The sequence below is a fragment of the Plecotus auritus genome (genome assembly GCF_963455305.1).
Source record: "Plecotus auritus genome assembly, chromosome: 6".
Lineage (NCBI taxonomy): Eukaryota > Metazoa > Chordata > Mammalia > Chiroptera > Vespertilionidae > Plecotus > Plecotus auritus.
The window spans coordinates 136,494,407-136,507,700 of record NC_137773.1 but is presented as its reverse complement, the minus strand read 5'-3'; the positions used below and the strand labels follow the sequence as shown (position 1 = coordinate 136,507,700).

The following is a 13,294-nucleotide window of genomic DNA, read 5'->3' as shown; positions in this document are numbered from 1 at the left end:
ACCTTGCTGTATTGGCCTCCATTCCTTCTAGAAGATTTGCAGCATTTGCGGGCAGGAACCACCATGTCCTGAGGGTTCACAGGAGCAGGTAAGGGGCTGGGAGCTGAGTGGGGGTTTGGGTAGGGCCCAGGTCCTCCAAATTCAGGCTGTTTGCAGCCTGACTCCTCTTGGCTCAGGGAAGCCCCCAGGCCTGCCTGCGCTACTTCTCCAAGATCTGGACATCCCCTGCCCTGCGCTCCTTTACACTGCGCAACCTCTGGGGCCAGCCCCAAAGCCTGGCCAGGGGCTGCCACCGCAACTGCGTCACCACCACGTGGAAGCCCAGCTGCTGCTCTGGTCACTATGGCAGTGAGTGCCGCGGTGAGCATCCCGAGGCTGCAGACACTGCTGACTGGCTCTGGCTGCCAAGGGCACAGATCTGGCCGTTCTTTCTGCGAGGTGTTGGGGTGCTCAGGGGCTGGGGGTGGTGAGTGGATTTTACTAGGAGTGAATGCTCTAAGAGGTGGGATGGGTGTGTAGATGGTAAGGGACCTGGTGGGTTGTGCTGGGGGCCCTGGAGTGTTCTCAGCAGCATGGGGACTTGGGTGGGTTGCCGCATCTGGAAGAGCCTGGGCTACCACTGGGTGGAGGATGGACGGTGTGACTGGGCTGGGGCTGCCTGTGGGGGACAGGGGCAGTCCTGAGGAGAGTCCCTGATCCCACTTCACTTCTCCTACCCCATCCCCTAGCTTGCCCTGGGGGTGCCAGCCACCCCTGTAGTGACCATGGCGTGTGCATGGACGGCATGAGCGGCAGCGGGCAGTGCAGGTGCCATTCGGGGTTTGCTGGGACAGCCTGTGAGCTCTGCACCCCAGGGGCCTTTGGGCCCCACTGCCAAGGTGGGCTGTCCTGCCCCACCCTGCCCTGCCCCGACTCCCTTGGCCCACGTGCCAACTCCATCCTCCTGCCTGTCCCTTTCTGCAGCCTGTCGCTGTACCGCTCATGGCCACTGTGATGAGGGCCTTGGGGGCTCTGGCTCCTGCTTCTGTGACGAGGGCTGGACCGGGCCACTCTGTGAAGTGCAGCTGGGTGAGTGACCCTGTGCTTGTGCCCACCCAGCACACACCAGTGGGTGGAGGCGCTGAGGGTGGGTGGGAGGAGCTGGGGGCATCCAGGAGGGCAGCTACTAACCTTGATATGTGGGGTGGGCCCCGGGGACAGAGCTGCAGCCTGTGTGTGTCCCACCCTGTGCACCCCAGGCAGTGTGCCGTGCAGGCAACAGCTGCGAATGCAGCCTGGGCTACGAAGGGGATGGCCTCACGTGTACAGGTGAGCAGGTGGGAGGGGACATGAGGTGGGAGGCCCATTCCCCTCCTGTCACCTGGTCCAGTCACTCTCTTCCTGCCCCCAGTGGCGGACCTGTGCCAGGATGGGCGTGGTGGCTGCAGTGAGCATGCCAACTGCAGCCAGGTAGGGACAGTGGTCACCTGTGCCTGCCTGCCAGACTACGAGGGTGATGGCTGGAGCTGCCGGGCCCGCAACCCCTGCGAAGACAGCCACCGAGGGGGCTGCAGCGAGCATGCAGACTGCCTGAGTACCGGCCCAGTGAGCAGGCAGGGAGCCCAGCAGCTGGGCGGGGAGGTCCCAGTGGGTTCAGTCCCTAAAGGGCACCTGCCTGCTCTCCTGCCCCAGAACACACGGCGCTGTGTGTGCCACACCGGCTATGTGGGTGACGGACTGCAGTGTCTGGAGGAGCCCGAGCCACCTGTGGACCGCTGCCTGGGCCAGCCCCCACCATGTCACATGGATGCCGTGTGCACGGACCTGCACTTCCAGGGTGAGCTTCCCTGCCTACTCCCTGTGCCTGTTTCTTACCTCAGGGCCCCAGCTGACTGCATCCCTCCCTCCTGCAGAGAAACGGGCTGGTGTCTTCCACCTCCAGGCCACCAGCGGCTCTTATGGTCTGAACTTCTCTGAGGCCGAGGCAGCATGTGGGGCACAGGGAGCTGTCCTTGCTTCTCTTCCTCAGCTCTCGGCTGCCCAGCAGGTGCGTGGGGCCCAGGAGCATGGAGCCAAGCCTGTGGGAGCCCCTTGAGTTGGGCCTTGGGTCTCAACATCCCCCCCTATCTCTACAGCTGGGCTTCCACCTGTGCCTTGTGGGCTGGCTGGCCAACGGCTCAGCTGCCCACCCCGTCGTTTTCCCTGAGGCAGACTGTGGTGCTGGTCAGGTGGGCGTAGTCAGCCTGGGCACCCGGAAGAACCTGTCAGAGCGCTGGGATGCCTATTGCTACCGTATGCAAGGTGCTGCCGCCCCACATGCCCCACTCCCCTGCTCTGCCCCTCCCACTGACCCACCAACCCACTGACCCCCCTTTCCCACAGACGTGGCCTGCCGATGCCGCGATGGCTTTGTGGGTGACGGGACCAGCATGTGTAACGGGAAGCTGCTTGATGTACTAGCCGCCACTGCCAACTTCTCCACCTTCTACGGGGTGTGCAGAGGCCCAGGGGGTTCAGGGTAGCTGGGGCCCCTGGGGAGGGAGCCTGCTCACAGTCCTGTCTCCCCACCCTCCCAGATGCTGCTGGACTATGCTAATGCCACTCCTCGAGGTCTTGCCTTCCTGGATTTCCTGGACGATGAGCTCACCTACAAGACACTCTTTGTCCCGGTCAATGAAGGCTTTGTGGACAACATGGTAATTAGCAGGGGGTATGGCCTGCTCCCTCTGGCTGGCCCAGGCCAGCAAGCAGGGTGAGTGGCCTTGGCTTTGCCCACAGACACTGAGTGGCCCAGACCTGGAGCTGCATGCCTCCAACGCCACCTTCCTTAGCACCAACGTCAGCCAGGGCACCTTGCTCCTCTCCCGCTCAGGCCTCAGTCTCGTCGTCCGTGGGGTGGACTTGGACAACAGTTCTCGGGCCCCTGTGGTAAGTCTGGCTGTTGCCCCGTCCCCCTGACCCTCACTCACCCACTGGACCTGACTCTGGTCTCCCTCCAGGCCCCAAGGACAGTTGTAGTTAGCCGTGTCATCGTGTGGGACATCATGGCCTTCAATGGCATCATCCACACTCTGGCCAGCCCCCTCCTGACACCCCCACAGCCCGTGAGTTGATGGGGGTGGGGGGCAGGCAGAGCTGCGAGGGCGGAGACAGCGTGGCTATGTCCTCCATGTTCTCCTTGTGTGCAGCGGGCAGTGGTGGCACCCGAGGCCCGACCTGTGGCAGCAGGCGTGGGGGCTGTGGTAGCCGCTGGAACATTGCTGGGCCTGGTGGCTGGAGCCGTCTACCTCCGTGCCCGAGGCAAGGCCACCGGCTTTGGCTTCTCTGTCTTCCAGGTAGGGCTGGGTTGGGGGTTGGGGGTTGGGGTCATGGATCTTGCTCTAGGCCCCTCACCACTCACCTCTTCTCAGGCAGAAGATGACGCCGATGACGACTTCTCCCCATGGCAGGAAGGGACCAGCCCAACCCTGGTCTCCATCCCCAACCCAGTCTTTGGCAGCAACGATGCCTTTTGTGAGCCCTTTGATGTAAGTGTGGGGGATGGGGAATGTGGAAGTGGGCCCAGGGCCTGGTCTCAGCCCAGCCACACTCGGTCCTCCCTGCAGGACTCGCTCTTGGAGGAGGACATCCCCGACACCCAGAGGATTCTCGCAGTCAAGTGATGCGGCAGAGGCGCAGCGGGAGAGACCACTTTATTGCCCATCTGGACAGATGCCGCCCAGAGTGGGCGGGGCAGGAGGGCCTGTTCTGGACAATAAAGGTGTCCTCAGCGGATGTGGGCCATGTCACTGAGGAAGGGTGTCTTCATGCAGCCGGTGCAGAGCTGGTCCATCCAGAGTGGCGCCTCGTGCTGCAGGGGCGTGCGGCGCGGGTAGAAGGTGAAGTCCACGCGGTAGTTGAGCAGGCAGCTGAGGGAGGCCATGTACAGGTCCGAGAAGCGCACAAGGCGCCTTGAGAAGTAGGTGGGGTTATGGAAGGTGCGGAAGATGCTCCCAAACTGAGCGTTGAACAGGGCCTTGGTGAGACACCTGGGGAGGGAGACAGGCGGTAGGTACTCCAAGGGGGCCGTACGGGACAGGGCTGGACGGGGCTCCTGCTCTCGCTCCACCCCGCTCACCTCAACTCCTGCCGCTCCTTCACCCAGGAAGCCAGCACCTGCCGTGACTCGGCATCCTGGTAGGTCTGGGGGAGACAAGTGTGCACTGGATGTGTGCGCCCAGGCGGCAGCCCTGGTCCCACCCCCGGGAAATCTGGCCAGCCACTCACCTGCATGCGCTCCAGCAGCCCTGTGAGCGCCTGCTGCCACGTCAGCGAGTGCATGTACTGCTCCGTGTTGATGATGCGGATCTCACGCTCCAGCTCAGGAATGATGGCACCTGTGCGCCAGCCGTGCCGCAGCATGAGATCCTGGGGGGCAGGGTGGAGGACAAGGCTCAGCACCAGCTGGGGGGCACTTCCCTGGCCCAGAGGCCCAGTCCTTCCCCCCTCACCGCCAGGTCACTGTAAAGGTGATCTCCGAAGTAGAGCACACGAGGGCCGCGCCATTCTGTCAGACGCAGGAAGTCAAACAGGTTTCCCTGGGGACAGGAGGGGGACACGCTGAGCCCAGTGTACCCCAGGGATTCCCATGCTGCCAGAAGCACGCCTGGTTCTCCCCCTCTTCTCCCAAATCTCAGAGACAGTGAGGCCTTTTGGCCGGATGCTGGGCTGCCCTTTCCCGTGGCCTGCTGTCTCCTCTGGGCTCTGGCCCTTGCTACCTCCGCCTCCAACACTCAGGCAGGGGGTCGCCTGCTGCAGGAAGGTCTCCTGTAGGCCTGGCATGGTGCCCGGGTGCCTCCAGAGTCTCCTCCCCAAAGCCTCACACCCACCCCAGGCTAGGGACCGAGTCCACTATGTGGGAAATAAACTGCAGCAGCGACCCCATGGCCCTGAAGTTCTGGCCTCCCTGGCCTGAGCCCAGAGGGACCTGGCAGACCTCACTGAGGCCATCTGCCCCTCCTGCTCTGAAGCTGGAGAAAAGATGAAAACACTCAGCCAGGCTCAAACAACAGCGGAAGCTCCCAGGGGAGAAGCCAGGGGCCCAGAGCAGGAAGTGCAGCAGCCACAGGGCAAGAGCCCACACCCCAGGTGAAAACTGTTACTCAGCAAAAAGGAGTTACTAAAGCAGGAGGCCCAGGGAGATGAAAGCACAGGTGGTTGCGAAAGACTTCACTGTTGACAGGAGCTCAAGTGGAGAGGCTGAGGTTCAGGGACCTGCAGAAGAGGGAGGTATGATGGGCAGAGGGGATGTGCCCTGAAGGAACCAAGAGAAAGAATCTGGAGGCACAGATGCTGAGTCAGGAAGGAGCCTGAGCAACAGGAAAGGGAGGGAGCAGGGGAGAGAACAAAGACAAGAACCAAGCAGGATCCCACACACACTTCTGAACATCAGGCATAAGGGAAAATCTGAAAGCTGCCAAAGGAAAAGTCACACGCTCCCCACCAAGTTGTGTGACCCTCAGAGCAAGGGAAAGTCTGCCTGAGGGGGCCATGAGGACTTGGGGGGCAGCAGGGTGGGCGACAGAGCAGTGGGCAGGGGAGGGAGCACTGCCCGCAGGCCAGGCCTCCACACTGGGTACTGTGAGGCTGCTCCCTGTGGCTGTGCCCTGACCCAACAGCGGCTTCCTCCCTCCCCCAGCTTCTAGAGCTCCAGCCCCCAAGAAACCCCGCTCACCAGCTCAGCCAGGACTTCCGCATTCCATCCAGGGCCAAATGCCTAACCAGCTCCAGCTCAGAGCCACCCCTGCAACCCCCTACCATGCGCCTTCTCATCTTCCTAGGCAACGGGGAGGTCTCCTAGAGCAGTGGTTGCCAACCGGTGGTCCACGAGGTCCGAAAGGTTGGCGACCGCTGTCCTAGAAGCCCAGGAACCGCTCCAACCAGGCATGTCTGGCTGCAGCAGAGCCCGCAGCCCCAAGTAATAGCAGCGCCGTTTACTGGACACTTAGCGAGTGCCTGGCCAGTCCAAGGCCTAACACCCCTGAGTACGAAGCCTCTTTTACAGACGAGGGAGGCAAGGCACCCTCTGCAACCAGGAGTGGAGTTAGAATTCACATGCAGGCAACCTGACCCACAGGCCAAGCCCTCAACACTGCCTAGGCCTGTGCCCTGAGAGCCACTCCCTGGTGCCCCCGGAGGCAGTGCCACTGCCCCCTGGGGCTTTGGTTAGCCTTGTGTGCCATCCACTCACCCAGGTTCTACTCCCAACTAGATGGCTCTCACCTGCCGATAGATCTTGCCCTTTTCCAGGCTGGTGATGCGGTCCCACTGGAGCGAACCCTTCTCATCAAGTTTTCGGAAAGGCCTAGGGTCAGGGGTAAAAGGCGTGACTTAGTCTGTGGCAAGACCATGAACTGGGTACCATCCCACTCGGCAAAGGCCCACCTGCTCACGTGCCAGCAAGAGGGCATCGCACCCCGAGCACACAGGGCAGTGAGCAAGAGGGCATCGCACCCCGAGCACACAGGGCAGTGAGCAAGAGGGCATCGCACCCTCGCACCCCGAGCACACAGGGCAGTGAGCAAGAGGGCATCGCACCCTCGCACCCCGAGCACACAGGGCAGTGAGCAAGAGGGCATCGCACCCTCGCACCCCGAGCACACAGGGCAGTGAGCAAGAGGGCATCGCACCCTCGCACCCCGAGCACACAGGGCAGTGAGCAAGAGGGCATCGCACCCTCGCACCCCGAGCACACAGGGCAGTGAGCAAGAGGGCATCGCACCCCGAGCACACAGGGCAGTGAGCAAGAGGGCATCGCACCCCGAGCACACAGGGCAGTGAGCAAGAGGGCATCGCACCCCGAGCACACAGGGCAGTGAGCAAGAGGGCATCGCACCCCGAGCACACAGGGCAGTGAGCAAGAGGGCATCGCACCCCGAGCACACAGGGCAGTGAGCAAGAGGGCATCGCACCCCGAGCACACAGGGCAGTGAGCAAGAGGGCATCGCACCCCGAGCACACAGGGCAGTGAGCAAGAGGGCATTGCACCCTCGCACCCCGAGCACACGGCAGTGAGCAAGAGGGCATCGCACCCTCGCACCCCGAGCACACGGCAGTGAGCAAAAGCTAGTCCCCACTCCCTGGCCCGCCGCCCCTGCCAGGCCCATACTTGCGCGGGTCGGTGAAGAAGCTGGGTTTGTCTGCCTGGACGATGACCACATCAAACAGCTGGCGCCAGTCGGGACCCACCATGTGCCGCATCCCCTTGTCCCTGGGCAGGAAAGGGCATAGGTGGGACAGGTGGTCTGAAGGAGGCTGGGGCCAGCCCACTCCCACCTGGACCCTCCCACACACACCCCACCCCCATGGTGGGGCGGGGCTCACACGAAACTGAAAGGGCTGTTGGTGATGAGGAACAGCTGCTTCCCGTGGTCCACCAGGCGGCTCAGGACGGCAAAAGTCTCATCCCCTCTCAGGATGTACTTCTCTAGGGGGGAGATGCGTCTGTGAGAACCAGCCCTGCACCTGCCCAGGCAGGCTGCAGCAACCACTGTCCACTCTTACCCATGTCCCGCTCGATCCACTGGTACATGAGGCCCTTCACATGCACATCTCGAATGGCATCCTGGGGGCAGTGGAGGGACAGTGAGGTGCAGTGGTGACCAGGAAGGCCTGCCCTGTTGTGTCTGGACTTCACCTTCCCTGCCACCCCAAACAGGCCCAGCATCCTCACCGTTACATCCTTGTAGAGGTGTGCTTGGTCAAACTCCAGGCCATGGCCCAAGAAGTGATCCACCACACAGGAGAGCAGTGCCATCTCTGGCAGTGAGAAGATGTCCATGAACTGCTTAATGGAGGGACCCTGAGGAGGGGGGCACTGCTTCAGCCACCTCTCCAGCCCCACAAGCCCCAGGTCTGAAGACCAAGGGCTCCAAATGTGCCTTGGGACACTGGTAGAGGGGTGCAACCTGTAGGTCAGGGGTGTGGGCACGGCCTCCTAGGGAGCCAGCACCCACATTGAGATCACTGAGCGGGTTGCCCTGGGCAACAGCAGAGTGAGTACCTTGCCATAGAAGTCGCTCATCTGGTACAGTGGGATGTGCTGTGTTCCCCCATACAGGTCGATCACCTCCTCATCTGGCACAGGTTGCAGGCCCCTGGGTGGGCACATAGACATCAGTCCCAAGTGGTCCTGAGCCCGGGCAGAAGTGTAGGGTGGGGAACAGTGGGATGAGGCAGGACAGTGTGGACCTGGAGCAGACGACTACGGTGGGGTCAGGGCAGAGGCAGCACTGACCTGTAGGCCGTTCCCAGCTGCACATAATGGAAGGCATCGATCTTCATCAGAAGGCTCTGGGGGCACCAGGGGAGCAGGATGGGGGTGAGGAAGGAGTTTGCCATCGACCATGAGCCAGCCTTTCCAACCCCCTACACTGAAGCCCCAGTTGGATGGTATCAAGGGGACCACATACACACCAAGAAGCTAAAGCTATGAATGAGGCCAAGGGTTGACAGATGAGCTCCCTCCACAGGGGATGGGGAACCAAGAAAGTGGCTGATACACAATCAGCAAGGAGGGGCCGGGGCATCAGTGGTCTAGCCACTCACCTTCTGAATGTCATAGTGGAGGCCACGGATAGCAAAGCTGGGATTGTAGTCATACTTCCGAATGCCCTCTGGGTACTGTTGGGGGAAAGTGGACCAGGCCTGAGCCAGTGGCACGGCCACACCGCTGGCTGGGCAGCTGCCTCAGAGGATCAATTCAGCCACCTGCTCTCCAGGGCCTGGGAACCCTGCCTGGCTAGCCTCACCTTGTAGTGCTCAATGAGGATGTCCCGGGCGGCATTAAAGATCTCTGGATGCAGGGAGTCTGCGTACTGGGCCAGTGTGTAGTCATAGTCGAAGCCGTAGACCTCGACATCATGCAGGCTGATCTCATTGTTGGCATAGATGGCTGCTGGGTTTAGGAGGCTGCAGACCTCGGGGGGCAGGAGGTCTAGAGGAAGGAGATGCAAGTGTGAAGATGACGACCACGCAAGCAGCAAATGGCTACTGAGCACTTTCCAGGTGCCCAGCCCTGGGAGTCTCCCAAGACACCCAGGATGGGCACTCTTAGCCCAATGCTGCCGGTGGTCAAATGCAGAGGCTCAGAGAGGTCATTGCCCAGGGTCACATGCTGGGGTCAGGCAGAGCTGGCAACGGCTGGAACTACCGTGCGGTCCTGGGTTACACCATCACCTGCTGCCCACCACGTGCACCTAGCCTGTGCCTCCTCCAGGCTCTCAGAAGCCCCATTGGACACATGGCTACGTGCCGACCCCCTCCACCTTGCCTGAAGCTGGGATCGGGGCTTGGGAACATTATCGGAGTGGGAAGTATTGGGTAGCCCGCCTGCCACTCGTCTTCCCAGCTCTGAGCACCTGCCAGCCTTTGAATCAAGGCCTCGCTAATAGGATTTCAGTGGCCTGCCAACCCACATAATGACATTTGCTGCCTCTAGCCAGGGAACATTGCTAATTACGACAGGCAGGACGTGTGATGTTGGGATCTGGGCCGTTACCCAGGCTGCTCCCTCTGATGATGCAGCCATAACCACTCCAAGCCCCTGGCTGCTCCAGAGGGGCAGAGTGGGACACTGCAGAGTGAGCTCAGGGTCCCAGGCTCATCTGCCTTAGTTTCCTTATCTGTAGAGTTGGGGAGGTGGGTGGGGGAACGGCATGGGTTTTGAAGTCAGATCAGACCAAGCCCTCCTCCTCATGGCTGTGACTTCAGGGAAGCCACCTCACTTCTGGGCCTCAGTTTCCTTGTCTCTGAAAGGGGAAATAAAAGTTGTACCACCAATAGAGATATTTAAAAAATTGTGCCAACCTACAGAACTACTAAGAGGGTCATAGGGAATGTGCTCTGTGCAGCATTCCCACTCTGCACCTGTGGCAAAGCAGGATTAAACGGTCAACGCGCCTCCTCGTCCTGGATGTCCCTACGTCACTCAGGGAGCAGGGGCTGCAGGGGGAAGGGAGCAGGCAGGACAAGGTGCACAGGAGCTTTGCAGGGGCTCCTTTCCGGAGACCTCTAGCCTGTGGCTGAAGTCCAAGCAAACACCCATGCCTCTAGGAATTCCTGCTTCAGCCACAGTCAGTCATGTTCTCAAAGTAGAAGCCCTTGGCCTTGCAGCTGCCTGTGCTCAGAGGCAGACACTTGCTGATGAGCTCCCTGGCTGGAGGCTCCTCCTGAACACAGGCTCCACCCCTACCCCCTCTCCTCTGGGGCCAAGTGCAGGGAGTGGGTGGGAGAACAGGTGTGGACCCAGGCCAACGTAGGCCTGGCACAGGGCAGCTGTTTAGAAGATGACTCCTGGGTGCAGACAAAACACTCCTCACTTGCAGGCACGTGAGCGACAGCTGCCTTTAGCTTTTTAGGGAGCTGCTTCTGAGAGGCCCCTCATCTGGTGTCAACAGGACCCTGGGCCTTCCCCTCCCCGTGGCCCTGAGTTCCTGGCCACCAACGATGTCCAGTAGCTCCCCAGGAGGGGAGGGGTCTGCTCGGCAGTACAGCCCCTTGTGGGCAGAGTTCTGGCCAAGTCCAGGCTTCCGCCTCTCCCCTTGAGGATGTTCCCAGGGATGGACAATTCCCTAGGAACAAAGCAGGAAGGGGAAGCAGCCCCAATGACCCGACCTCTGGACTGAAAAAACCATAGCTCTGGGGCCAACAAGGTTCCACTCCCTTCCACAGGGCGGGCATGCACAGGGCCAGGTGAGCCCGATGTGCCCCTCACCCACACTGGCCTTCCAAGTTCATTGGTCTCACTGCCCAGCCCCCACCCTTCTTTTTCCTCCTCAACCCCCAGCTCCAAAGCCTGCCCAAGTTCCAAGGCCAAACCCTCCCCGCTCCTCAAGTCAACTTGTGGGTGCCACCCTCCCAGCTGCTGCTGGGTGCCTTAGAAGCTCAACTTGTTCAATCCTCACTCCAATCCAGTGAGGTGATCACACTTATTCCTCTACCATCCAGAGGAAGAAACTGGGGAGGTAAACTCATGTTGGAAACTATCCAGCAGCAGATAGTGGAGTAGAGATTTGAATTCAGCCATTCCACTTGCCTTACTCACTGGGCAGCCTCAGCCTAGCCTCCCTCTGATGTGGGAGGGGGCAGGGCTGGCCTGGGGCCTGGCACTGGGCAACAATTTGCCCAAAGGCATTAGCCCAAGACCTAGAAAACCCAGTCAGAGGGGAGTTGGGCTGGCTGGAGTTGGAAGGGGCCAGGAAGGCTGATTCATCCTGGCACTCACCCTGGCATTAGCAAATGACCTTGCCCCTTTCACATCAAGAGCAGCTTGGGACCAAAGGACTTATATGCATGCATGTAAGCCTAATCAATGGACACAGACAACAGGGGGGTGGGGGCATGAATGGGAGGTGGGGGGTAATGGGGGAATAAGGACACATATATAATACCTTAATCAATAAAGAAATTAAAAAAAAAAAAAGAGCAGCTTGGGGTCTCCATGAAGATCTGAAGATCCATGGGAGTCCTGAGAGACAAAGCCCAATACACCTCCCTAGATCCCGCCCCCAACACCTGCGAGGTAGGTTTTTCAAGCTGCTCCTCAGCAGGTCTTAACCTTAAATAGCATCCCAGGCCTGCCCTACACCCAGGTGGGGAGTGCATCCTCAGAGAGGCCCATGGGCTTCAAAACCATCATTCCTCAGGGGTCGGTGGTAACCGCTCTGCCTCCAGCTTCTCAAGAAGTGAGTCCAGTCCAACCACCCTCCCAGGTTTCCAGTCAGCGGGCAGCCCCCAGCCAGCCAGTCAGCTGGAATATTCCAGACAGGGCCCCTGTCTTATCAGACAATGAAGCCCTGTCACCCCTGGGGGCACCTCCTGAGGCTCCCCTGCCCTTCTTGGCCTGGGTCTTTCTGAGTCATCACCACAACCCTGCGACAGAAGCACCAGGATTGTTTTACTAAGACAGCGACTTTCATCCCTTTTCATCTCATGGCACACAAACGAATTACTAAAATTCTGCAGCACACCAAAAAATAAGTTTTTTGTCGATCTGACCGAAAAACAAAAGGTATAATTTTGACTAATTCACACTGGGCGGCTATTGTCATTTTTTTTATTTGACAATCTAAGGGAAAAGAGGTCAGTGCTCCTGATTAAATACTCAGGTATTGCACGTTTTAAAAATTCTTGCGGCGCCCTGGTTGAAATTGCTGACCTAACACACTGAGGGGCTGAGAGGGTGAGGCTTATTGGGCACCACCCAGCTGGACAGTGATAGGGCCAAGACCCAAACCACATCTGTCTGCTGCAGAGGCAGGGCCCCAGGGGACCCCTGAACAAACATCAGCGCTCTCAACTCTCTGGCCTCACCAGGCCGCCCCAGCCTGACCCCCTCAGAGGAGGCTTCAGGCCTTCTCAGCCCATTTTGCAGAGGGAGAGAGGAGGCCACAGGAGACTTAGTGAGTACTCCGGCCAAGGAAGCAGCAATCCTGGACTGGGACCATTGGTCTCATCCCTTCTTCCGATCCAGGTCTGAGTGCCCCGGACCTCCAGGGCGGAATCTAGGGGGGCCTGAAAGTCTAATCGGCGGACGCCGAGGTCGGCCAGTCCGTAGGAGCCAGTTCCGGCCAGCGCCGCCGGCTGGCTTTGTCCCTGCTGCTCCCGCCCCAACTACGGCCCCTACGAGAACAAGGGGTTGGGGGCGTTTCCGCAGCGGCCTCCCGGCAGGCGGGACCCCGAGGAAAGAGAGCCGGGGCCCTACATTCCGCGGTCGCTTCAGGAGCCCCCGAGCTCCTGCAGACGGAGCCGGCGAACAAACCTCCTGCTTGTCCGCTTCAGGCGTCGGGGCGTCCCCGGAGGCTCCCGGGACGACCCAATGGAGCCTCTCGCGGACAACCGCCCGGCCTTCGGAGTCCCAGCGAGCCCCACTGCAGCGCTCCCCACGAAGAGCGGCACCCCGACGGCTCGCGGGCGGTGCCCCCGCGCGCGTCTGCAGCCGCCAGGACACCCCCCGCCGGCGCCGTCCCACTCGGGCTCACCCACCGTGCACCAGCCTCCGCATATCTTGGTAACGAGCCCACAAGTGCGCGCTGAGCTCGGAGCCGCCAGCGGGGGCCAGGGCGGGCGCAGAGCACGGAGCGCCGGGGCAGTGGGCGCTGGGACCCGGGGGGCCGCAGCCGGGGCAGGAGGGCGAGGACGAGGTGGCTCGCGGCCTGCCGTGGCCTGGGCACGGCAGCCAGCGCCGAGCGGCCGCCCGCAGCCCCACGCCCGCCATGCCCGCAGCGCGCCGCCCGCCCGCCGAGCCCACGGCCCCGTCGTCTGGTCCACCACCCCC

The 13,294-nt window shown here is 61.0% G+C and overlaps 2 protein-coding genes across 7 annotated transcripts in view; one reads left to right on the top strand and one right to left on the bottom strand.

Annotated features, from left to right (window-relative positions):
* Positions 1-3,789, top strand: part of STAB1 (stabilin 1) — a 26,122-nt gene extending 22,333 nt beyond the window's left edge. For 2 of the 4 annotated variants that reach the window (XM_080673722.1, XM_080673721.1), the window contains exons 54-69: positions 32-88; positions 177-360; positions 729-878; positions 964-1,068; positions 1,201-1,308; positions 1,391-1,584; positions 1,672-1,816; positions 1,893-2,026; positions 2,115-2,280; positions 2,362-2,471; positions 2,556-2,675; positions 2,758-2,907; positions 2,979-3,083; positions 3,168-3,314; positions 3,390-3,506; positions 3,585-3,789. In XM_080673722.1, the coding sequence (XP_080529848.1) occupies positions 32-88; positions 177-360; positions 729-878; positions 964-1,068; positions 1,201-1,308; positions 1,391-1,584; positions 1,672-1,816; positions 1,893-2,026; positions 2,115-2,280; positions 2,362-2,471; positions 2,556-2,675; positions 2,758-2,907; positions 2,979-3,083; positions 3,168-3,314; positions 3,390-3,506; positions 3,585-3,641 (2,049 nt within the window). In that variant the 3' untranslated portion in view covers positions 3,642-3,789. Of the gene's footprint in view, positions 1-31; positions 89-176; positions 361-728; positions 879-963; positions 1,069-1,200; positions 1,309-1,390; positions 1,585-1,671; positions 1,817-1,892; positions 2,027-2,114; positions 2,281-2,361; positions 2,472-2,555; positions 2,676-2,757; positions 2,908-2,978; positions 3,084-3,167; positions 3,315-3,389; positions 3,507-3,584 lie in introns of those variants that run through there. The other 2 variants (XM_080673723.1, XM_080673724.1) reach the window with 2 other exon arrangements.
* On the bottom strand, positions 3,654-13,294 carry NT5DC2 (5'-nucleotidase domain containing 2). Of its 3 annotated transcripts, XM_080673729.1 has the most exons (15): positions 13,248-13,294; positions 13,003-13,115; positions 8,769-8,953; positions 8,566-8,640; positions 8,255-8,310; positions 8,021-8,114; positions 7,691-7,819; positions 7,522-7,582; positions 7,342-7,444; positions 7,127-7,228; positions 6,241-6,322; positions 4,470-4,556; positions 4,246-4,386; positions 4,097-4,161; positions 3,654-4,007 (listed from the first exon to the last, which is right to left on the bottom strand). In XM_080673729.1, exons 2-15 carry the CDS (start codon positions 13,019-13,021, stop codon positions 3,746-3,748), a joined length of 1,461 nt encoding a protein of 486 aa, XP_080529855.1. In that variant the 5' UTR covers positions 13,022-13,115; positions 13,248-13,294; the 3' UTR covers positions 3,654-3,745. The 3 variants fall into 3 exon arrangements, with proteins under 3 accessions (XP_080529855.1, XP_080529856.1, XP_080529854.1); XM_080673730.1 differs by having other exon boundaries at positions 13,003-13,294; XM_080673728.1 differs by lacking the exon at positions 4,470-4,556 and having other exon boundaries at positions 3,655-4,007; positions 13,003-13,281.

Bases quoted from the DNA above. Each gene is read 5' to 3' on its own strand.
- NT5DC2 (XM_080673730.1), bottom strand. From the start codon at position 13,234: ATGGCGGGCGTGGGGCTGCGGGCGGCCGCTCGGCGCTGGCTGCCGTGC. The intron at 7,583-7,690 runs GTGAGGATGCTG...CACTGCCCCCAG, and splicing joins ACCTCTACAAGGATGTAACG to GATGCCATTCGAGATGTGCA. The intron at 7,445-7,521 runs GTAAGAGTGGAC...TCTCCCCCCTAG, and splicing joins GTGGATCGAGCGGGACATGG to AGAAGTACATCCTGAGAGGG.